Consider the following 25,703-nt stretch of genomic DNA (forward strand, 5'->3'; position numbering starts at 1 on the left):
ATTAAAATGACATGTCTTATTCTGTAGTCTCATTCATGGGCAGAGTGAAGGGTTAAAGGCTATGGGCTTTGAACATTCATGCACAGAGTGAAAAGATAGGGACAGGAATAAGGAGACATGTCAAAGTCAGCCTACCTCACCTTCTCTCTCAGGAGAGCCCTCTCTATGATGACAGAGGTGACTGTGAACTCTCGCCCTGCATCTTCACAAGTTTATCAGTTGAGGCAGGTAGAGCACTGGCATCCACTCTGGCCTACTTAGCCACAGAAGGACTGAGTGGACAGTGTGAGAGTGTCTCTACTACTGGTAAGAATACTGAAAGAAACCTATAGAGCTGACAGTCGTCACAGTTGACCACTGTTTCCTCAGGCTGTACGTAAAGCATAGCCATGAGACTGGCTGGATGTAAGACATAAGCCTATACTCTAGCTACACAAAAGAGAGATAAGTTCCTCATGGCCCTTGAGAGGTGGGAGTTGCTTCTTCGACATTGCTCTGATTTGAGTCCACATGAGGGATTATGTGCCCCCACTTTTAGTAGCTGTCCAGTGAGGCGGGCAACATTGCAGAAGCACATTCTGCTCTAATGGACAGTTTTCAGAACCTCGTAGCTTATGGCTCTACATTCTTGTTTAACATTAACAGATACACCAATAAAGCTATTAAGTAGACACAATGTGACATTGATGGTATCCTAGATCTCTGAGTCACATAGTAAGACATTTCAGTTTTCATAGTTAAAAGTTTTACTCATTCTTGATATAACTATAATCAGAATTTGCTTTGCTGAAAATTTAGGCTAAACTTATAGTCCAGTTTGCTTCTCAGGTTTTGGTTGAATCTGTGCATTTGGAGGTTTCTCAAACTACCCATGGCCATATATAAATAAGCTTCCTTACCAAATGAATTTATTTATCTTTATTTTATATGTCTCCTTATTCCTGGCCCCCATTTCTTCACTCTATGCATGAATGTCCCTGGCCCTTAGCCCTTAATAAACCCTTCACTCTGCCCTGCATGTTTGCCTGAAGGTTTCTATGTGTACCACATGTTTGCAGTGCCCAGAGACCAGAAGAGAACATCATATACCCCAGAACTAAAGATATAGCTGCTTGAGAGCCATTGTGTAAGCACTTTCAACTGAACCTGCTGAACCTCGGTCCTCTGTAAGGACAAAGATTCTCTTAACCACGGAGCCATTCCTCTAGCCTCTTACTAGATACTTATAAGTCCAAAGAACTTGTGAATCTTTTAAAGTAAACTCATGCTTCCTTGTAGGTATTTGCCAAGTTATACCTACTCATGTAACAATACAACACATTCCATAAAACCAACTTAGCAGGAAAAGGAGCAGATGTCATTTCTATGCAGTAATTTATAAAGTGCAGAGTCTTGGCTACTCTTAAAATATTTTCTTAACTGGCCTAATCTATCAGCTGATACCTAACCATTGGAATTCAAATCTGGGATTAAGATAACAATCTTTAATCACTTGGGGGGGGTGGTAAAAACAACATCAGAAATTGCAAACAAAACACCACCAAGGTCCAAGTAACTTTAGAAACCTCCTCATGAGAGCCACACATGCAGCTAGAATTGAAAACCAACAAATCAAGACGTGGACCTGGGAAAGACCGCCCACCCACACATGTTACCATGTGTACAGTGGGAATGCACAAATCATTGCCACCATCCCATTGCTGGATCTGTTGCGCTGCCATCTTGAACTCCCATTGATGGATGTAAGCTTCTTCCTGCAGCTACAACAAACACAGGTACCAAAGGGCCAGTCATTGCTCATTCTGAAAATCCCTTCAAAGGCCTGAGATCATGAGACCATCCTCTGCTGGCTTCATCACAGTAGCACATGCCGAAATCAGGCTGTAAACAATTCTACTCATTTCTCATTTTACATTTACTTTCTGGAGGTGATGGGGAAAAGTCTCAGTCATGTGCGCTCCAGAAGTGTTTCTGTCTGTAGTGAGAACATTTCCTCGTGCCAAGCCGAGTTTACACTCCCAGAGCACGGCGTGGAAGTGATCATAGCCTCTTTCAGACATCCCCATTCCCATGTGCATTCCAGTTATGGGAGACATTTTCTGTATATCAGTTCAATATGTTGTAGCATTACCAAGAATTCTAGGAATTTAGGCATAGTACATTCACATGAGAAATGCTTTGAAAGAAACATTTTTGAGGTCTCACTATTAAAGGTCATGAATTAAAATAAACATTTAATAGGCCATATTCCAGGAGGTAAGTCAGTGTTTTCCATTGAGATGGTGGTTTTGGAAATGTACAGGGTTGTTTTTAGTTGTCATAATGATTAGTAAGGGAGCAACTGGCATTTGTTGTAATGGAGTCAAAGGTACTATCTTGTAGGACAGCCCCTACAAGAATGGTCCCACGTGTGTGCATGGATGTGCACACTCATTCTCCCCATACTTGTTCAGTTGAGATATTTGTGCAGGTAAAAAAAACCTGTTTATGATTATTTGAGGCAAAATGTTAATTATGCTTTTTGTGTAAACATAGAGAAGTTTCAGGGCATGGTTTTAATATATAATGAGTCACAGTCTATTGAGGGAAGGCAAGGCAGGAACTTCCACTGTACAGGAATCTGGAGGCAGGAGCTGATGCAGAGGCCATGGTGGGTCGTTGTTCACTGGCTTGCTCCTCATGGTTTGCTCGGCCTGCTTTCTTATGGAACCCAGGACCACCAGCCCAGGGGTGGCATCACCCACAATGGGTTGGACCCTTCCCCACCAACTACTAATTTAAAAAATGCCCTACAGGCTTGCCTACAGCCCAACCTTTTGGAGGCATTTTCTCAAAGGCTGGCCAGTGTACTACCTCTGAGAGGGTCAGCTCCAAACCTACAGTGTCACTATAGTTTCTTTTTAAATGACATTCGAAGAAGCACCACACACCACTGTGTGAAGTAAACTTTTCTTCTGCTTACAACTATGGTTCCATTTATCTTTCTGTCTGCCCCAGTAAACTATAAGCTTCAGAAGACAGGGACTGCTTTATCTTGTTTATATGGTAGTCAGTTGATAAGTATTTGAGTAAATGAATAATTTCTTATTGACCCAGTTTGAGGAATTAATCCCGTTACCTGGCACACGCAGGTGGAATTTCCAGCTAGGGAGTTTCCGAGCCTCGTCTCTGATCTTGGAAAGGCTTTTTCTACTTTTGCAGGACTCCCATTTTATTACTTCTTTTCTTAGTTAACCTACTGAACCAGATGTATTATGATTTTATACGTGGACATTGGCTTCGTTGGGGTTTTGTTGCTGAGAAGAGACACCATGACCACAGAAATTCTTCTAAAGGAGAACACTGAACTGAGGCTGGTTTGCAGCTTCAGAGGTTTAGTCCATTATTCTCATGGTGGGAAGTAATGGCAGCCCGCAAGCAAGCACGGTGGTAGAGAGTGAGAGCTCTACATTGGCGTGCAGGCAGATAGCAGGAAGAGACAGACAGACAGACACCGGGTCTGGTTTGAGCTACTGAAACTGGTGCCACACTTCTCCACGGAGGCCACACCCCATAATAGTGCCACTCCCTAGTGACCAGGCATTCAAATATATGAGTTCCCACACCAGCCACATATACGCTATCATACTCATTTTCACCGTTGCTCCTCTTTTCCACCTCCCAACTAGACTCCCTTCTGTTCTCCGTAGACCCTTATCTCTGTACATATCGCTTTTGACAGGCCCTCAGTAGAATTCCTATTAGTGGTATATTGCCAGTCCCATACCTCCTCCAGTTGGCATTGTGTTGAATAGAACAAAACAGACATCACAGGACATATTTCCTGTGTAGCTCCCACCTTTGGAGAACATCAAAGAGGAGCTACTACTGTACCTGTGATGCCAGAGGCAGTCGGGGCGCACAGTAAAGCTGTTCACAGACTAAGTCCTTCCCACATTCTGTGACCAAAAGTACATGCTGGTTAAGTGGTTAGGGAAGACATTAAGAACAGAAAGTAGGCCATTTGGGGACAGTTTATCTTGGAAAGAAACAGTAAGATATTCTCCTGTGTCATTAATATTCAGAACTGTCAGAAACCCTCACTCTCCTGCTCAGACACCGCTAACTCGAGACCACTTATTCAGTTCCCCAAGCCCCAGAGCTTCTGATCAGCTCGGTCCCCAGTTGGTGTTAATAGCTTTTCCAGAGAAATCATGGCAAGGACCACAGGCCCCTTCCCTTCCCTCTTCCCTTATCTTGTTCAACATGGTGTCTCCATCAACTCCTGTTCTTAACGACGTCGTCAGCCCTGCTCACACTGTGAAACAGTGTCTTTAGTAATAATACACTTTTTCTGCTTGCTTGAGAACGTACTAACTGGAGAGAATTCGCCACTTAACAGGGGAGGACTTCTATAGCTTATCAGAGCTTTTCATCGGATCTTCAGATTTTGAAGCTTTAACAGTGGCACGTGACAACAGGAGTGTTTTACACAACAATTTAGCTCAGCCTTACAGCTGTTATTTTACAGGGCAGTGATTAGCTTATGGTGGGTGATTTGATTTGCTCCATAGGAAATAACACACTGGTATTAATGCTCTCTGTATGTCACTGATATAACCTAAGTCTGTAGTATCTTAATCATAATTTTTTTCAAAAGTTGCCTTTCCACCGTCATTATTTCTAATAAGTCAGATGTGATGTTATTGACTTTAACCTTTCATCTTTTATGTTTTTCTTTTTCCTTTCACATACCCAAGGAAATAGGTGCCAACAAACAGACAGCAGCCACATATCTCAGAAACTAGTCATGGCTGGGATTTTACGTGAGAGGGTCAAATATCAAAAAGTATAGCAAACTGTAAGCAGGTTACATAAAGCAAATGTGGAACTAAAATGGGGGTGTCAGACCACATGTCCAGTGTAAAGAGAAGATCTTCCAAGAAGGAAGAAAAGACGATCATTTATGGGGAGGTGGCTGTCTCTACTTACTAGCAGCAGCAGTAGATCCTATACCAGGTGTCAAACAGAGATTGCTAAAATAAAGAACTTTTAGGACACCTGGACCCAAAGAAGACTGTTTTTGTTTGTTTTATTTTCAAATAATAGCTGAAAAGAAATTTTAAAAGGTACATTTTGGCAAAGAGGAAAGCTAACCTAGATATTAATTGCAGAAGCCACAGACAAAGAATGCAGACAGTTAAGAAACTCAAGCACTCTGTATAACTGGCTGCCTTTTGCAGTGACTTGATTACTGAGAAAATGATTTGTTCAGATTTTTGGTTACTATTGTTTTATGCTTTTTTTGAGACAAGATTTCACTTTGTAGCCTAGGATGATCTGAGACTCATCTGTAGCCCAGGCTTGCCTGAACTCACAGAAAACCTCCTGGCTTCTGTTCTTGTGTGTGAGATTACAGCCATGAGGTAGTTCATGTGTGAGAATACAGCCAGGAGGTGGTTCACCTGTGAGATTACAGTCATGAGGTAGTTCACCTGTGAGACTAGAGCCAGGAGGTAGTTCACCTGTGAGACTACAGCCAGGAGGTAGTTCATGTGTGAGACTACAGCCAGGAGGTAGTTCACCTGTGAGACTACAGCCAGGAGGTAGTTCACCTGTGAGATTACAGCCATGAGGTAGTTAGTTCACCTGTGAGATTACAGCCATGAGATAGTTCACCTGAGAGACTACAGCCAGGAAGTAGTTCACCTGTGAGATTACAGCCATGAGGTAGTATCCCATTGTTTCCCCCAACTTCTCATACAACTACCTTGGTGTGCCGCTAGTCTCTGAGTCTTCTTACGCTTGTAATCAATTACTTTCACGCCAGGTTGATGATGTCAATTTTCACAAAGCGGAAAACAAAATTGGTAATCTTGAGGTCAAAAGTTCTGTTGAGCTGTCCTTAGTCATCAGGAAAAGGCAAATCAAAACGATCTTAAGATTGCATCTTACACCTGTCAGAATGGGTAAGATCAAAAGCACAAGTGACAGCAGCTGCTGGTGAGGATGTGGAGCTAGGGGAACACTCCTCCATTGCTGGCAGGAGTGCAGGCGTGGACAATCACTCTGGAATTCAATATGGCAGTTTCTCAGAAACTTTGAAATAGTACTGAAGCCCCCGTGATACCTCTCCTGGGCGTACACCCAAAAGATGCTCCTCTATACCACAAGGACACATGCTTCACCATGTTCATAGCAGCCTTATTCGTTATAGCCAGAAACTGGAAACACCCCAGATGTTCCTCAACCAAAGAATGAATATAGAAAATGTGGTTCAGTTACACAATGTAATGCTACTCAGCTGTTAAAAACAAGGACATTGTAAATTTTGCAGGCAAATAGATGGAACTAGAAAATATCATCCTGAGTGAGGCAACTCAAACCCAAAGAACATACATGACATGAGCATCCTCAGAGACTCCACCCAGCAGCTGATTGAAACAGACGCAGAGACCCACAGCCAAACATTAGATGAAGCTCAGGGACTCTTATGGAAAGTTCAGGGAAAAACTGAAGGCCCTAAGGGGGTAGGAACTCCACAGGAAGACCAACAAAGTCAACCAACCTGGACTCCTGACAGTTCTCACAGTCTGAGCCATTAACCACAGAGCGTACATGGGCTGGACTGAGGCCCCTGGCACATATGTAGCAGATTGTAGTTCAGTCTCCATGTGGGTCCACCAACACCTAGAGTGGAAGCTGTCCCTAAAGCTGTTGCCTGTATATAGAACCCATTCCTCAACTGGGCTGCCTTGTCTGGCCTCAGTGGGAGTGTATGCACCTAACCCTGTAGAGACTTGATGTGCCAGGGTTGCAGGGGGTGGGGGATAATCAGGGGAGCCCCCACACTTTTAGAGGAGAAGAGGAAGGGGGTGGGAGGAGAAACTGTTGGGGGGGAGCAGCGATCTGGATGTAAAATGAGTGAATAAATAAAATAATGAAGAAAAAAAATCTTTTGAGCATGTACAATTATCATAGTCGTGATGATTTCTACTGGCTTTCACATTGACAGGCTCTCAAGCCATCTAGGTGATAATCCCCTGGTCACAGCTGTGAAGGACCATGTACATTCAGGTAGCCTTTGGGAATGCCAGTGAGGGGTTATCTAGAGCAGGTTAAGTGGGAAGACCATGTTAACTGGACTTAGTGTCCTGAAGTGAATAGAAGAGAAGGGAGCTGAGTAACAGTGTTCATTACTGCCTGGTTCTGACTGGATGCATCCCCACCAACTGCTTCAAGCTCATATCACCTTGCTTTCCAAGCCTGGATAGACTGTACCCTCAGAGTTAATGCAGAATAAATCCTTCGATATTTGTTATTTTTGCTGGTTTTCTTTTCCTTTCTCTCTCTCTCTCTCTCTTTTTAAATCACAGCACTAGAAAAAGTAACTGATTTTTAAAGCAATACTGACAAGTTGTCTATTGGCTGTGATAAACCCAACCCTGTGATTCTCAGGCCTTTGGAACTTGTGGAAGATGTTGGACTTGGGGCTAGGAAAGTTCTTGGGTACTGTAATTGCAGCAGGGATTAATGGATCATTCTGCTGGGTGCTTGAAATGAAGAGAGATGTGTACTGAGGTGGCCCATTCCAGGAGGTCTCCAAGGGGAACATGCATACTCTTCAGGACTGGCTTGATGACCATTTGTGTGATATTATTACAAGTATCACACTTTGTTTTGTTTTATAGAGCCTCACAGACAGACTGCCTGGAGTTTCAGTGTTGGAATCAAAAGGCTGTGGGCTTTCCAAGTGGGACAGAGGGTATTCTGAAGGATTAAATGGCTATGATCTAAGAGGAAGTGTGAGTGAAAATCAGCCAAAGGGAAATATTGTAACTGGTTAATATTGATTGTCAATTTGACAGGATCTAGACTCAACCAGGAGACAAGTATGCTTGCAAAGAATTATCTAGGTCAATAGGTCAATTAAAGTAGAAAGACCCACCTTTAACTATGCCCCTCTTGACTGAATATAGTAGGGGCAGTTGCCGCAAGCTCCTATTGCTGTAGCTGGCTACTCCTTCACTGGATGAGCAGAAACAAACTCTCCCTTCCTTAAGTTGCTTCAGGCAGGACTTTTTGTCTCCTCACTGAGGACAATAACTAGAACATTCATAACACTGTTTTCAGTGAGGGTGGGTACATCTGAAGATTCTCCTGTCTCCCTTCCCAAATTCCAAGACTCCCTTTTTCTCCCGAAGGTAAGCTCCCAGCTCAGTCTCTTCCACTCAGAATGCCTGTGTCTTCAAGTAAAGGGAGATGTTCTAGTGAATGCTTGCACGCTGCAAGGAAGAGTCACAGTTCTCCTTAGGACAAGCTGTATCTCTCTACAGGAAATTTCTCCCTCTTGAATGTGATGTGAGATTCCCAGGTCTGATTAAGATAATCTCTTCTTTTGACTTGAAAAATGAACCGTTCCTTATGGCATACATGGAGTAATCAGAACAGCTGATTTTCGTGTGGTAAGACCTTTGTGTTACTGCTCGGGGTTGCTGGGGATGATGCGGTGTGGTCTTCCTTGCTATTTTAATTGTATCAGAGCAATTTAGATTATAACTTAAACTTCTGAAAACCCATTATAAAGATAAGGAATTCATTTTACTGCATTATGCTCCAAACTGTAAATGAGATTTAAGATTAATTGTCTAATAGGTTGGATTTTAAATTGAAACCTTCTTCCATTTTATTTTATATCTATATGATTCACCATGAAGCTTGGCTTAAAAGGTTTTCAAAAATTACTGATTCTTTAAAAATAAGTTCTTTTCAGTTAAATTGAAATTCATTTCTTTTTAGAGCAAAGCCAGGTTCATTTTGAACCTTTAAACCACCACTTCCTCACTTCTAAGTAGGTGGAATTGTGTGTGTTACTGTTGTTGATGGCTGAATAGAAAATAAAATAACACAAACACGGTGTTTAGAAAATAAAATAACACAAAAAGCTGTTCTTCCTGTCCTCATAACCTGGAAAACATATAACCATTTTCATATTTTTATTATCAGGTTATAGATACCATGACAGGGCTGGAGAGGTGGCTCAGTGGTTAAGAGTACCGCCTGTTCTTCCAAAGGTCCTGAGTTCAGTCCCCAGCAGTAACCACATGGTGATTCACGACCATCTGTAATGAGATCTGATGCCCTATTCTGGTGTGTCAGCAACAGGATGCTCATATATGTGAAATAAATAAATCTTTAAAAAATGAATAAATACATGATGCAGATCCTTGATGAAAATGATAGCCCTCCTAGCCAGTGAGCACAGCTGGCTGTGTGTTGCGATGAAGGAGGAGCAGCCCAAGGGTAGACTGTAAAGCAGGGAGTTCATGACTCTGACAGAGCTGCAGTTAAACTCCAGGTCACTGGGAGTGTTTGCATGTGGGGAAATGAGTGTGGTGGGTCCTAAGGCTAAAGGGAAGAGATGGCCAAGCAAAGAATGGGAGTGTGTGCTTGGTGTTCTGTAAGCAAGCCAGAGGATGTCAGAGGAAGGAAGTAACAGGACTTGCTCTCTGGGCAACTGCTACTTGTGGGGTTCACTGGAGAGGAAGCTCCAGGTAGCACATTAGCTGAGTTTCTTTTGCTTATTCAACACATATTTATCTGGTACTCACCTTCTATCCAATGCTGGGCTTTTCCACACAGTGTTGTTAGGAACCCATAGGGACATGCATAGCTAGGGTGGGAAAGGGCAGAAAGACTGCAGTGGGTGTGACACATCTCATAGATGGAGCTTACCAACTGTACAGACGTGAGACCGGAGGAAAGGCAGTTGAAGGGGAAGCAGTATGTGCACATTTGCCCGTGTTCAGATGGTTCCAAGCAGCTGACAAACTCAGCCATCTCGGTGGTAAAATGTGCAGTTGAATAAATCCTTACTAATTCTTAAACATGGGCTGAGAGAACTCTCCAAGCATAGTTCTCAGTCCACAACCAACCTGAACCTGACACATGCTTCTAAAAGTACTGCTGCCCGGATAGATGTGCGCATCTAAAAATATATTTTATTGTGTAAACGACAACTGGCTTACGTGGTAATTCCATGTAGAGTAGAATCAGCCAATGCCCAACCTATCTTTCCAGCTTGCAGTCTTTTCCTTGTCTTTGCAGAATGGCAGAAAGGTCTTTATGAAACTAGATGGGGTGGCTCATGGGGGCATCTGTCCTCTACTAGTCAGTCATGCAAAGTCATGCATCTGTCAGCTGTTATGTGGTCACAGATAGATATTGTCTCTCCCAATGGCTGGGCCATCCATCCAGACTTCATTCTGAGCAGAAAAAAAAACTGATTTCATTGATATTTTGTGATAAGAGGCACTCAAAGAACTTGAAGTCATTTAATGTCTTGTCTTGACAGAAGACTTCCAACTGTGGAGACACAAACAAATTTAAGGAAGGATGTTACAGTTTAAATGTGTGACATTAGTACTTGGTGTCCTGTTTTTTTGTGTTTGTTTTAAGGTAGAAAATGCTGTTCTTTGGACTGAGTTAAATGTTGCTCAGCATAAGAAGCTCAACTTGGAACAGAACATGCAGATTGTGACTAATTAACACACCGGGCTAATGAGAAGACAGAATATCTCTAATCAGCAACAGCAAACACTCACAAAGGCTCTTCTTCCCTCCTAGGACTTCCTTTGCTGGTCACCTGGCCGGCATTCTCGTTGGACTGATGTACACTCAGGGGCCTCTGAAGAAAATCATGGACACATGTGCAGGTAGGGAACAAAGCACCTTTGGCCTGACAGCAGGTGGAAGTTCATCTTCCTTCTAATATGTACATAAGCAGCCCCAAGATTCCTTGCGACTTATTTTAAAAATGCCCTAACATACTCAGATCTCTCTTAAATCTAAGAGATAACAAGACAGATGTCACATAGCTCACATTGTTCCACAAATGCGAATGGAACCCCAAGTTTGTACTCTGAGGTATTCTTTAGAGAATGGGGATGGAACCCCAGGTTTGTACTCTGAGATATTCTTATGGACCAAATGCTGGTGTAGACCTATACTCAGCCCTAATGTGTTCACAGAAACCTGCAGTTTTCCTCAAAGTATTAGTTTACAATAACATATTTTTGGTTACAGAAAGAAACCAAGCCTAGCCTGGAATAGAGGGCCAGTAATGAGTACTAAATGGCCACCAGGTCCTTGGTGGGCAAAGCATTCCATTCACGAGGCCAGACCATGTCATCAATCTCTTGAGATTTGGTTTATGCTTTTTATTTTCCTTGCCCCTTTTCTTTGTTTTCTCCCCTTCTAAATTGATGCTCAATGAAAATGTTTTATTTAGTAGTGAATGCATTCAGACCCTTTAATATAAAAACACTGTACTGATTTTGACTTGTAAGGCAACTATTCTGCAAACACTTGTTTTATAGACCATGTGCATTCTAATACTTCATCTTTTATTCATGGGAAATCTTCTGAGACTATTTTACCTTTTCTTGAACCATAAATAATTTGTTTTCACAGTTTGTGCGGATGACTGTTGTTCTTGAGAGCCATATAATATTCATGGCATTGGGAAGCTTTCTGGGTGCTGCTCCGCAGCCTTTATTGGCAGGTTGTGTTCACTTTGGGGTGGTTTTTACCGGCTGGGCTGCATCTGCACAGATTCCCGTTTCCACACCACAGCCTGCGTGCATGCACTTGGAGGAGGCAGCGGGATCCACCTTTGCTAATGGTGCTCCATTCTCCGCACAGTGACAGTGCCCCTCCCGTGACAAATACTGATAATGGGGGAAGTACATTGTCTTGATCCACTTTCCTGTTTTTAGGTTTAGTGATTCTTGAAACTTTCTGTGGACAAACTACAAAATTTAGACACGTGGTTGGTTTAATTTTCACAAAGGATTTTTTTTACCCACAATTATAAGAGTTTACCTTTTTCTTTTCTTTCTTTATTTTCTTTTTTTTTTTTCCTTTTTTTTCCTTTTTTTTTTTTTTTTTTGCCTTAGAATCATAGTTGTTTTCTGTGCAGATATTTTTAAATCACACTTTTTTTTAAGTGACACAAAACAAAATCAAGTTTGCAAATTGTTTTCTGGCGAAAGCAGAAAGGATGAAAGTGAACATAGAATTAAAGTAACACAGGAACTTGTAGTAAATGACCAAGGATGTGGAGTCTGCTGTTTTATGCTTCTGAAAGAAGAGGGTCCTCCTAACAATATGCCCCTAGGCCTCTTGTCTGGTTTACTTACTCCAGAGAAAGTCCCTTAGGAAGGGTAGGGATGTGGTCTCTTAATTCCTTTCTTGGGAGAAGACTTTCTCCCACTAAGCATCTTTGGTTTTACAATGGCTTCCTGGTGCCCTGTGAAGCTGAAGTAACCTAGGCCCTTTGAGGAGCCCAGTGCACGTAAATTAGGTTTAACACCCCACCCTATACACACTATTTCCTAAAGGGTTATCTCTAAACAAATGAAGTTTGTTTTACCAGTTGTTTAAAAATCATTTAAAGTGATCCTGGGCTTTCTCATGAAGAACTCTGTGACTGTTGTAAGACTGGCTGTTAAAACTTGATGACCTCTATTTAAATGTCGGTTTCCTTCATGTCTAGGCATTTTTACCACCAATGTGTCTTCAGGACAGCAGTACCACTTTAATAATGCAGGTAAGTTTGTGCCATTTAGTGCGATTTAACTGGTTTTAAGAACTATACATTTAAGGGCATGGAGCTTCAAGACTGCATCGTTTTGGATATGGGATAGCTCACATGGCACACAACCATATCTTGACTCTTCCTGGAAGCCATATTGGGTGTTGGTAAACTAGGGGCAGCAGAGGGGTTGTTAAGGAAGATTAGGGAAAACAGTAACTCTGACATGGTCCAGTTGTCTGATTGGTGTAAGGCCTCTTGTGTACAGTAAGGTACATATTCCCCCAAGTCATCCAAGAGTCCCACTGGCAGAGTGTTAGGATTAGTCACAGGGATACAGTTCCCCAATTATCCATCTCTACATTCAGGAAGGCTCTAGCTTGCCCTGATTTGCTAAGATGGGCTTTAATAGCATTCAACTTAGAGAATAGAATATATTTTCAGGATTTCTCTAACAAAAGATAAAAAGGACTCCCTGTCTACACCTAAGACTTATTTTCACCTACAACCTGCCTATTCCAGCCTGGGAGAATATATCAGCTTTAAAGAAAAAGTTTATTTAGCTGACAGCTTTGAATTAAAGAACACAACATGGTCCTGGCTTCAGCGCAGTTCTGGTGATGCTTTTCCTTGCCAGAAGAGTCCTGCAGCCGCACATAGCATCTGATTGGTCAGAGACAGGATGTGAGTGTGTGTGTGTGCATGTGCGTGTGTGTGTTTTGTAAATCCAGTAGGATTGGATGGTGAGTTACACACTTTGCAAAGGTCCTATTTCCAAACAGCTCAGTCAGATTAACTATGTAGCCACTTCATTACCAATTATTTATACAACTGGAGACTCAACTCCTGTATGAAAGGAGAACATGGATATTGTGGATAGTTCAGTAATAGGTCCTGGGTTTTGAAATGCAGTAGACTGAATGTGTCTCCCTTTAGGTGCTTATGTTCAAATCTTAGCCCCTACCCTGATGGTATTTTGAAGTAGGTCCTTCGGTATGAAATCAAATCACCAAAAGATAATGCCCCTGTTATTTGCCCACATTAGAAGGACTCTAGAGGATTCCCATGACTCCAGTTCTTTGAGTATACAGTTGACAGCTGTCAATAGCCTGAAAGAGAATTCTCAGCAGAACTGAAGCTGACATCTTAGCTCAGATGACTGCAACATGTGACCAGACTTCTGGCTACTTGACTGGGTTCATTAATCTTTACCACCCTTCTTCATCCCCTATCCCTTCTAACCCCCAACACTATGTAGGAGAGAAAGAAGGTTAGAGGGAAAGGGGGCTCCATTCTCATTAGACTGTTTGCTGCTGATTAGGAGAGTCAAGTCAGGATATCCAGTTTCTTCTTCTCTTCTCTTTGGTCAAAGACCAAACTGGACAAACTGCTACAATAGCAGCCAGCAGCAGCAGGGGGAACAGCAGCCAAGCCTCTTGGGGCTCTGTCGTTTTTATACCCTCTGAAGAATTTAGAATGCCCCAGAATTCCAAATAGAAACTGTCTTCAGCTGACAGAGTCACACCCCTGCCAGAGCATGAGACAAATCATAGTTAGCTATGGGACAGTTCCATACAGACACATAGGGAAAAAAAAAATCACATAGTCAATAAGTAACATGTCTGTGTTTTCCAGAAATCAAAATTCTCACCACAGCATGTGCTCACATTATACACTGTTTAGTTATACCAGGTAATAGTGGCAATAGATTAGATCTGAGGCTGGAAGCCTTTTGTAAGAAGTACCAAATAGCTGATATTTTAGGCCTTATTGTCCATTTGCCTTTGTTCTAACTAGGCAGCCCTTTCTTAAACCATGAGAGTAGGCATTGTTCTATGAAAGGAAACCATGTGTTGGATTCAGACAGTGGGATGTAGATTTGTTTTGTTTTTATTTCTGGCTTACTCAGGTTACTGTAACAGGTATAAAGAATTGTTCTTATTCATATCTGAGGGTTGACTATCAGTCTGGCTCAATTGAGATCTGCCTAAAAGATCAGTAAAGGGTATATCTAGACATTTCTGTGAGGTCATTTCCATACTCAATTAACTGAAGGGGCAAAACCTTCTTTGAATGTGGGTGATAACATCCAGTAGGCTAAAGACCCCTTGAAATAAAAGAGGAAAAACAATGAAACCCACCAGCATAGGCTTTCTCCCTCCCCCTTCCCTCCTTTCTCTTCCCCCCTTCACCTCTGCATCTTGGCCTCCATGAAATGAGCATTTCAGCCCCTCTGCTCCTTCTCCATAAAAATGGCTCTGCCTTTCCACATGTCCACAGCAGTAGGGACAAGCAGACACACACTGAAACCATGAGTCACAATAACACCTCCAACTTTTTAAGGTACTCTCTCAGGTATTTGCCACAGAGATGAGAAAGCTAGCACTTTGTGCATGTGATGTATACATATATACATGCATGCCCATATATATCTATATGTATATATATACATACAGATAGATAGATATCACTTTGCATTTATTTTCCCATTCAGTGTTATTAAGTCACGGATTGTTTTATTCAGCAGCACCCTGCAAACTTTACATTGCAGAGAGTGCTGTTATAGATCTTGTAAGAGGAAAGAAAGAAAAAAAAAAAAAACAGTAGTCCCTTTCTTAGAGTATGTAGTCGAGGGGTAAGTATATAGGTGTGGATATATAGGATTGGTATATAGGTATGGATATTTACAGGTAGGCATATAGAGATGGGTATATTTGAGAAGATGAAACAAGAGACCATAAGACTAATTAGATGAACATGAAAGCTGAGCCCTAGTGTGATGTACATGGGCAGCTAATAATCCTAGTGTTTGATGGATTTTCACCTACCACTGCTGGTCAGGTTGTACCTCCAGCTCTCCTGGAAGACTTGTGCACTCAGGGAGCCTGCTCTGCCCCACACTTCTTGCTGTACCACAAAGCCTGGAAAGTGCCTTTACTTCCTTTTCCTAAGCATTCAGAATCCTGTAAGACCTATTATATAATGACTGAGACAAGTTTTTTTCCAAAGAGGGCTCACCCATTTCCTTCTGTGCCTTCCAAGCAGAGGTCCAGAGAGCAGTATTGGCATGCAGGCAGGTGTCCATGTCCATGAGGCTACATAGAGAAAGAGTGGAGTGTTGGGTCCTGACAGGTGGCTAGAAATTAAGGAAAGCAGGCACAGAGAAGACTTCCCAATGGAGAAGAAGCAGAATCAGAAATGGCTATTGGGGAATGTCCAGAGTGTGCTGGGAAGGTCCTGAAGTATTAAATCCACAGTGTGATGATGTGTGATAGTCTTTGAAGTAATCAGGTTCTGTATTCCCCATAGTCCTCAAGCCAAGGCTCATGACTGTCAATCCTGGCTTATGTCATGTATGAGTCACCTGAATAGCCTGAAATTCACCCAGATAATGAAGTTAGAAGGGGAGGACTGGGATCAACCCCCTACACACACACACACACACACACACACACACACACACACACACACACACGCACACCCGTACTCTCGTGCACACATACAGACCACCACCACCAGCAGCAACAACAACAACTTCTCAGGTGCTAAGAGTAGGACTAAAACCTATGGCGTTAATGATTGGGGCTTTACACTTGTCAATAGTAAGCAAGGGTTCTGTCTCTGCCTCGAGACAATGCTTTGCATCTAAGGCTTCTACCTGGATAAAGTGCTGGTTACCAGCTGAGCTAAGATGGTGTGACTGAACAGCCATTATGAACAGAGATGACAACTGTAGTCCCTGGAAGAGCTCTTTGGCTTTCCTTTGTAGACATCAGTTTGGAGTGAGTAATAAAGAAGTGCTCTCTAGCCTATGTGACCAGGAGGAGCAGAGCTGGTCAGGAAACTACCACAGTTCTCCCTCCCATTGTGGTACCTCTTGTTGACTTATAGTCTCCAGGAGGATTAGGACAAGGAAGCTAACAGCTTGACATTGCTAGAGGAAAAGGGGTTTCTCTTGTGGTTCACTTTGGTAAATCTCCACAAGAAGTAACAGTAGAGTCTGGGGAGAGAGCTCTATCTGAAGTTCTTACTACCCAAGCATAAGGACCCGAGTTTGATCCCCAGAACCCAACTTTAAAAAGTAATTACAGAGGCAAGCAGTAGTGGTGTTCACCTTTAACCCCAGCATTTGAGAGGCAGAGGCCAGCAGATCTCTGACTTCAAGGACAGCCTGGGTTATAGATCGAGGTCCAGGACAGTCAGGGCAATTACATAGAGAAACCTTGTTTCAAAAAACAAACAAAAACCCAAAAAACAAGATACACACACACACACACACGCACACACACACACACACACACACATACACACCAGAGTGGCATATACCTGTAAGTACCAAGGAGTCCCAAACTATTAGATCCTAGGACCTTATTGACTAGCCTAGCCGGGCCAGCCCCTAGCTTAGCAAGCCCAGAACACTGAGGCTTCAAACCACTGTATCCAAACCACTGCACTTAGAGGAAGAATGGTCACTGAAGTTTTCTGCTGGCCCTCACATACACACACAGTTGATTATGCACTATATGCACATGTGTGCGTGCCATTTTTTGTGTGAAGGGGCTACCAACCACAGGTGTGCACAGACATGGCTTGCTGTGGACTTCCTGGTCCAGACATCTTGCCTTACAGCTGGGAGACAGAGCTTAGGATAGCTGGGTAATTTGCTCGAGTCATTTATACAGGTAGCTAAGGGAAAGGCTGGGACAGGATGCGAGTCTGTGAATCATTGCCCTGCTTTTTGTTGTGTGGGGATATGAGGCCTGCATGTACTTTAATAACTGAACTTTAGGAGATAACTCTTTTCTTTCTTTCTCTCTCGCACTCTTTCGATTTCTCCCCCACCCCTGCCACATTTACTTACATTTTTGAAGACAGAGAAGGAAACCCCTCCATTGCCCCTTTCTTCCTACCTCTGTCAGAGACATTGGCATAACCTGGAGAAATCAAGGCAGAAACCCAAGCTTTTTTTTAACCTTTCTTTTTGATGTCCTGTGAGATTAACATATTTATATTCCTTCCTGTGGAGTGATTGGATTTCCTCAAAGACAGCACTACAGAGAGCCCAGGTGGCCAGGCTAATGGTCATCTAAGCAACTTTGATGCAAGTAAATGCATCTCTTGCAAGGAGTGATTTATTCTTAGTGTGGCCAACTTCATCTGGGAAACTCCTTAGAGGTCAAAGAAACTAACGAATGTTTTTAAAGCTGTTCCCAATTTTTCTAATCTGTGTCATTTTCCTTGATCTCTCTGGTCTGAAATCCTGGAATGTGTATAAAGTCCAGATGGAACCGTTAACAAAGTAATGATAACCAGAAAAGCTTTTGGGGTTTCGTTTTGTTTTTTTATCACAGAACCATAATATATAACTTTAAAAGTATCTATCAAAATATATAATTTAAACTTATTTATCCTAAGCAGTGGTTGTTAGATTCCTCTGTCCTTGATCATTATAAGACTTTAATCCATCTGATTGGGCCATTAGGAGAACAGTTGTTGAAATGTGTTGTTTCTCAGGGACCCATTATCATATCAGATATGGCATTTTTGGTCTTTTCGGTGATTTATGATTGATGTATAGAACTGTTAGCACACCAGTCCTTTCTACTTAAAACACCAAGGTTTTCTCGCTTCTTTGTCCCCACACTTTGTCTTTCAAGTATCAAGTTAGGGTTTTATAATGTTCACATGACCAGAGCTGTCAGCTGCATTAAAGCATTGAAGCATCACTGTGTTGTGGGAATCTGCAGGCACATGTGTTTTCTGGACGCAGGTGTGCTGAAGAGCTTTGGGTCAGTTGAGTTTTGCTAGTTATGAAAATTTCCCTTATAGTCCTGGATGTAGAGGGTAAGGAGATTCAGAACAGATGAAGGCAAGGGTCAACTAAAAGTTAGTACATATAAAAATGCTGTAATAAAATAAAATGCCTTTGTATCTAATTAAAAGCTAAGTTAAATTTTTGTCTAGAAAGTCATACATATCAAAGTGTTTTTATAGCAATAAGTTCAAAAATAAATTTCAAAATAGCTTGTTTTAAATTTCTGAATGAAATTTCACTCAACCAAGTTCTGTGCTTTTCTGTAGTTTTACTAAACACAGGACACTCACCCATGCTCTGCGTAGGATGCCATGGAGATGTGTGATACTGTAGCAGGTGGATTTCCATCGACAACCAAGCATGTTAATTAAGACTGGAAAATCCCCCTCATAGGATATGATAATGACAGGACGGAGGACAAGGAGCAGAAGATAACGCCTCGCATGCCAGACTCTTACCTGTAAACAGAAATCTCTTCAAACTCAGTCTGTAACCATTGAGAATGAAAAGACACAAGGACTAGACTCATACTGACAAAAAGTGGGATGGAATTCTTTTTGCGAAAGCATTCTGTGTTTCTCTGCTGTCTTTTATTAATTGCTGTCTGCCTAGTATATAAAACATTATTTAATGACAATGTTATCTCTTCTTCTGTTGAGTAACCAATTTTTTTTTTAAAGCAACATTAATTGGAAGTATAGTGTCTGCTAGTTGCAGCCAGCAATTGGCTCTTCTGTCTCAGTCTTGTTATTGTTGAAATAGTCCTCAGCACAGGCACTCTGGTCTATGGACAAAGCACTGGTTGTCTCCTTTTGGATGGAGCCACAGAACAGTAGAGTGTTCACAGCTGCTTTGCAGCAATTTCCCCACTCAAGTCAGGACTGCATGGGAGATACTCCAGCGGTCAGCAGTGCTAAGGTGATGAATATACTCCACAAAACCCATTCCAGTCTCTTCTCCAACACTTCTAGCTCCCTTCCAAGTTATTGTTTCTTCTCCTTATTAGCATGTAAGATCTTATTTATGTCCAGGCCCACGTTGGACACTTTGGCTGTGAAGTGACAGGATCATAACTGCCCACTCTTTTGGGAGATTTCTCTATGTGCCACCTTCTCTAGATTAGAAGATTATTATTACACTCAAAATAGTGACGTGAATTCTGTGCCTGTCTTTGCATTTACAAAGCTAGAATTCTGAAGCAAAAGGCAAGTCTATTACTGGGGTCTATAACCTTTTGACAATGCCCACAGGCCCCTCTGGATATCAGAATCGCTATGCACACGGCAGACCAGCGACCTATGAAGCAACTTACAGAAATTATGATGTCTACACAGCAGGCCTGAGTGAGGAGGAGCAGCTGGAGCAAGCATTAAGAGCCAGCCTCTGGGACCGAGGTACGAGCCGTGTACTCCTCAGTTATTTTAAATACAGCCTCGTGGCAAGGAGGTCTGAAGAAGGACTATTTGTAGCAGATTAAGCCTCGAATACTTTATAAAAAGGGTACATAGGTGAAAACTCTGCAGGTTGTGATCTCAAAGAAGGGGAAGTGACGCTGTTGTCCCACAGCTTAAGCTCCCGAGGTGCCAGACTGGATGCACTGTTAACTGTTCTTTTTATAGGCCCACTGTGCTTTGAGCCTTAACATTAAAGTCAGGAAACTTTAAAAAACACAACAAACTAACTAAAGTACACCGAGAAAAGTTAACCTTGGAATTTGTGACTGTAAAGTAGGCATTGTATCACCATATACTAACTAAAGTCTTGACTATGAACCTCCATTCAGATTCCCCTCGGAATCAAGTGGACTCAAGTTCAAATCCTACTGAATCAGCTCCTCTAGGGGCTGTGGATTTGTAGTCTTAACACGTATTCTGGAAGATTCTTTTACAAATTATTATCTAAGAATCGGTATACTTGTTTTTCTTTCTTTGTTCTGGGTTTGATGTGTGAATTTGGTTATAGGTATTTTAGTTGTTATCCTAGTGTAAGTCACTAAGAAGCAGAATTTATACAGACATTATACATCACATAGGTATACTTCTATGTCCATGTACAGAGTAAACATAAGGGTGGTGGGACTCGCCCTGGAAAGCGTTCCTGCCTCTGGTTGTGTATGTACTTATTGATATCACCTCCTCCCACAGTAACTATAACATCAGGACTCTGTTCTCAAAAGCCTCACAATATCCTCTAAAGTATATTTATGCTATATACTGTGCAGCACACGTGACCATCATTTCAAGTATCCAGGAGTGACTCAGTGGGTGTGAGAGAAATGGGGGATGTCTTAGATCTTCACAAGCATGGAAATGTTGGGGCTTCAGAAACTGTAGAATTTGCAGAGGTGTCAAAGGCATCCTAGAGAGCTGTGTTGAGTGTTGTTGTGAACAGAGAAGTGAGGGGTATGTCCAGGCTAGCCCTTGCTTCTGAACTGAGCACTGAGAGAGGGAAGAGTACTGAGAAGCCAGGGCAGAAGCCCTGCAGTTAAATAGTCGCGGTGGAATGGTACTGTGGTGGTTGATCTCAGTGGTCAACCTGAGTAGATTTTAAATCTTCATGGTACCGTCTATGAAGGTTTAACTGTCCATGGACTAGGCTCCTAGACTGAATAAACAAGAAGCAGGTTGAGCCACAGTACTCATGTATTTCTCTCTCCTGCCCCTGAACACAGTGTACCCAGCCACCCCACCTTCCTGCTATGCTTCCCCGCCTGGGGCTGGATAGTCTCAGCTGTAAGTTGGAATAAGCCCATCCTCCCTCCAGTTGTCAAGTGTTGGGTCACAGCCCTGAGGACAGAGCTGACACCAGTGCAGGTGGCAGTAGGATTGTCCTGTGAGGGAGGCGGGGATGGGGGTGGGGAGTGATGAGAGCTGCATTTTGTGAATCTGGCAGCAGCCTTCTGCAAACAAGAGCTGAGAACTGAGCAGGTACCCAATGGCACTTGGTAATGAGAGACACACTGTCAGTCACATGGTTGCATTGTGTTACCAAAGCACATTACAGGGGCAGGGAAGTCAATGGGAAGGAGAAATGGGCACTGTCTCTTGGAATAGCAAAGGAGAATTCAGCCTTGTTTTTTTTTTTTTTTTTTTTTTTTTTTAATCACTGTGTGCTGCACTACAAATTCTAGAAGCATGACTTAGTGGCCTAATCCTGAAACCCAAAAGAAGTCCCCTGAGCCAGTGTCACAACGAATCCTCGTGGATGCCCCTGTGCATACATGGCTAGTCATGATGTATCATAGACAAGCAAGGCCAGGCAGGGCTCATATGCACAGAGGCAGCAGCTCGCCTCCTTTCCGTTCCACTGACTTCAGATAAATCCCAGGAGCCCTAGAATGCATGGGTGATTAGGTTAACACTTGGGTTCTTGAGGGAGCGACATTGGATTGTCACCATCTTTTTTTTTTTTTTTTTTTTTTTTTTTTTTTTTTTTAATATATCTTGCCTATGACATCCCTTCAAAAATGATTGGAAGTCAAAGGAAAACTCAGGGAGTCTAAGTGAGAATGTGAGCATGGGATCTAAAAAGGAAACAGTCCTAAGTGTCATTTTCTGGGTTTACCAGATGCCCCTCTCCTACCCCTCAGTTTTAGAGGAGTCAGTAGTGAAGGTGTTGCTTTCGTTTCTCACCACAGACAGAATGTCTAAGGGATGCAGACATAATTTTAATTCAGACATCTCAGTCCAGGGTTGGCCAGATGCACTGTTGTGAGCCCGCAGCTATGCAGAGCTCCCTGCTAGGAGCTTGTGTCACGCATCTCACCCCTTGGCTGCTTGGAAACACAGAACAAGAGACAAGGAGAGGCCCAGAGCAAGACAGAGCCTTCAGAAACAGGCTCCCAGTGATCTGTTTCACATAGCAAGACACCACCTCCCAATAGCTCATTCAGTTAAGAACTCGTCCAGCTGGGGACAAAGCCTTCCACACAGTAACTGATATCAGATCCAAACTATAGCAGGCATTTCTCAAAAAAGAGAGCAGCTTCTTCCTTCAGTAATTACCTTCTGTATCTTTCAGAGACAAGAGTGTAGAGCAGTGGTAATCAATCTTCCTAACGCTGTGACCCTTTAATCCAGTTCCTCATGGCCTGGTGACCCCTAAGCATAAAATTACTTCTGTTGCTACTTCATAATCGTAATATTGTTACTGTTATTAGTTATAATGTAAATATCTGTGTTTTCCTATGGTCTTAGGCTACCCCGTGAAAGAGTCATTTGAATACCCTTCTGCAAAGGGTAGAGACCACTGGTTGAGAGTCACTGGCATAAGGTGATCTTTTGCTGGAAGCATCCTAAGATGTGCCTACCCTTTCAGAGTGGTTTTAGAGACTTGAATGTAACTGCAGAGGAAAACTTTTGCATTTTGTGGATTAGAAAAGGAAGTTAGAGCCAGCTTTTGAGAATGTTTTGTTTGTAAATCTCTATTGTTAAGCTAATATAAATATAGATTGTATTTAACAAAAAAATAAAAATATGTAAGTATTTAGTAATGGACAGAAAATCAGATACATAAACCTTTAGAGGTGCCATACATTTAAGATTTTATTTATTTTTATCTGTGTCATAGGGCTTTACTATTGTGAACAGACACCATGACCAAGGCAACTCTTAGGCAACATTTAATTGGAGCTGTCTTGAAGGTTCAGAGATTTAATCGATTATCATCAAGGTGGGAGCATGGTAGCATCCAGGCAGGCATGGTGCAGGAGGAGCTGAAAGTTTACATGTTCATCTGAAGGCTGCTAGCAAAATACTAGTTTCCAGGCTAGTAGCAAGGATGAGGGTCTTAAACCTCACACCTAAGGTGATACACCTACTCCAACAGGGCACACCTTCTAATAGCGTGCCACTTCATGGGGCCAAGTATATTCAAACCACAGCTATCTGTATGGGTAATTTGCTTGCATGTATGTCTGTGTGCCACATGCATGCAGTATTCACTGAGGTCAGAAGAAGGGTTTGGATTCTCTGGGACTGGAGTTACAGTAGATGATTGTGAGTCACCTGAACTCAAACCAGGGTCCTTTGTAAGAGCAGCCAGTGCTCTTAACTGCTAAGCCATCACTCTTTCTTGAGTCAGAATCTCACATAGCCCAGGCTGGCCCTAAGCTCACTGTGTAGCCAAGGATGACCTCCAACTCCTGATCCTTCTCCATCAAAGGCAGGTACCACCATAGCTGACCAGGTTTCATCCAGTTGTCTAAAAAACAGCTGTGAAAGCAACTTGGAAAGGAGCACTGTGCTGGACAGGAAGTGAAATAACTCGGTTTCCTTCTGTCCCTCTCTTAAGTATATTTTCTTACAATTCATCATCTCATTTGTGAAAAATTGCAGAGGAATCTGCATAGTTTCATTTTTAAAAGCTTGTTGTTGCTTTTCCCTCCAGACACTGTTCAGGTTGGCCTGGTGAGGAGACTCTGGGATTGTTTTGAGGCCAAGTGTTTCTTTACCTGCATTTGTGTGGATAGGTCATGAGGTTTGGGTGGTGCTGCCCTACTCTGTGAGAGCAAGTTTTTGCAGTGTGCCTCCCAGCATGACCCTGAGCTGACGCTCTCCCTGCCCCTTTGGTTTCATAGCTTGCTACTGATCCCTCCACGGAGTCAGATGTTCCCCCTTCCCTAGTCACTCACAACTGTATTTGCTGATATTAAAGACCATTCTGCTTTCCATTCACAGAAAATCTCTGTTTATTTCATAATCTACATCATAAACTTGAGTAAAGCGAAATTTGTACAATAATCAGAATTTAACATTATACACTTGTTGAAAACAACATTACTGAAAAGTGTAGTGGCAACAGAATAATTATGATGTTATTAAATTAGCCAAGTAAGGTAAACCAGTGTATCATGTGATCTGCGTTTTATATAATTGAAAAAAAATTAAGAATTTTCTCATTGAGGAAAAAAGTAAAAAATAATTTAAAGGCCCTTTCAGAATATCTCTCTTTTATCTTAATAAATCAATGATAAAGTATTTTTGAGGAGAACAAAATTGGATTTTATCTAAGCAGTCTATAAAGGCAGAAGTTTTGCTATCTGTCACTACTGCGCAGTAAGTCGTTTTAGACCAGTTTCTATAAATTAGTTTCATATGCTGTATAGAACATTCATTGAAAGTGAAATTCTGTGGTCAAACAAGTTTGGAGAGAATTAATTTAATAAATGAGTTCCCTTGGAGCAGAACTAATTAAAATCGTTAGTACACCATTGCCATGGTGGCTGTCTATGGGAGTGCAGCTCCCAGGGTTCCAGCCTTATGGGAGGATGCACTTTGTGGGTGAGTGTATTTGAGCCAGGGGGAAGGCAGATGGGAGCTTTGTCTTGGCTGAGACCTGCGCATATCCTGTTACTCTATTCCCCAGTGCCATGGTGTGTGTCTCCCAAGAACAGAGGACATCTGCTAACTTACACACAACCCCATTGTCACATCCAAAAAAATGAGCAATTCCCCAACATCTAACATGTAATCCTACCCAAAACTCATCAGGGTTTTACAACAAATTTTTCTTTTTATTCACGTGTGTGTGTGTGTGTGTGTGTGTGAGAGAGAGAGAGAGAGAGAGAGAGAGAGAGAGAGAGAGAGAGAGAGAGGAGAGAGAGAGAGAGATACAGACAGAGACACAGACAGAGACACAGACACAGACACAGAGAGTGTGGGAGTGGCCTCTGTTCTCTCACCCTGTGATGAAATGCAGGTCGTCACACATTACACACTGGGCCATTTTACTAGCCCTGAAGCCAATTTTTGAGGTCTCCATTGCTATATTTGATTATTTCTTTATCGTATGAAAAGTACACCTAGGTTTGTTTGTTCCCTCCGCCCCCCCCCCCAGACTTTTTAGGGTTTCTGTTACTGTGGTAACAGAACATCATGAACAGAAGCAATTTAGGGAGAGATGGGTTTGTTTCAATTTACACAGTCCACCAGCTTTTGGTTTCAACTTACAGGAAGTCAGGGCAGGAACCTGGAGGTGGGAGCTGAAGCAGAGGTCATAGAGTGTAAATGTTACTTATTCACCTGATGTAATTGTTGTCTCCGGGGCTTACTGCCTCAGTCTGCTAACCTAGGCTAGGCCTAGAAGCATCTAGCCCTGCCACACAATCTTACCCAGGCCTTGAATGTTTTCAGCCTCTGACTGTTACTTACGGCTGAGTAAGCTCACTCTTTCTAGTGCTTTCTGAACTCTGATTGGCTGGTTCAACTCTGCTGTTCTGGTTCAAACTCCTGTCCAAGCTGACTGATTCAGTTTGACTTATCTCACCGCCTCTGACTAAATCGCTCATAACAGCTTTGGCCATTGGTTCTAATC

At 42.3% G+C, this 25,703-nt stretch overlaps 1 protein-coding gene across 1 annotated transcript in view; it reads left to right on the top strand.

Moving 5' to 3' along the window:
* Positions 1-25,703, top strand: part of RHBDD1 (rhomboid domain containing 1) — a 113,729-nt gene that overhangs the window by 43,340 nt on the left and 44,686 nt on the right. Inside the window, exons 4-6 of the mRNA XM_080932761.1 lie at positions 10,606-10,694; positions 12,536-12,589; positions 19,640-19,783. Of these exons, the coding sequence (XP_080788887.1) occupies positions 10,606-10,694; positions 12,536-12,589; positions 19,640-19,783 (287 nt within the window). The remainder of the gene's footprint in view (positions 1-10,605; positions 10,695-12,535; positions 12,590-19,639; positions 19,784-25,703) is intronic.

The sequence above is a fragment of the Micromys minutus genome, assembly GCF_963924665.1.
Source record: "Micromys minutus genome assembly, chromosome: 19".
NCBI lineage: Eukaryota > Metazoa > Chordata > Mammalia > Rodentia > Muridae > Micromys > Micromys minutus.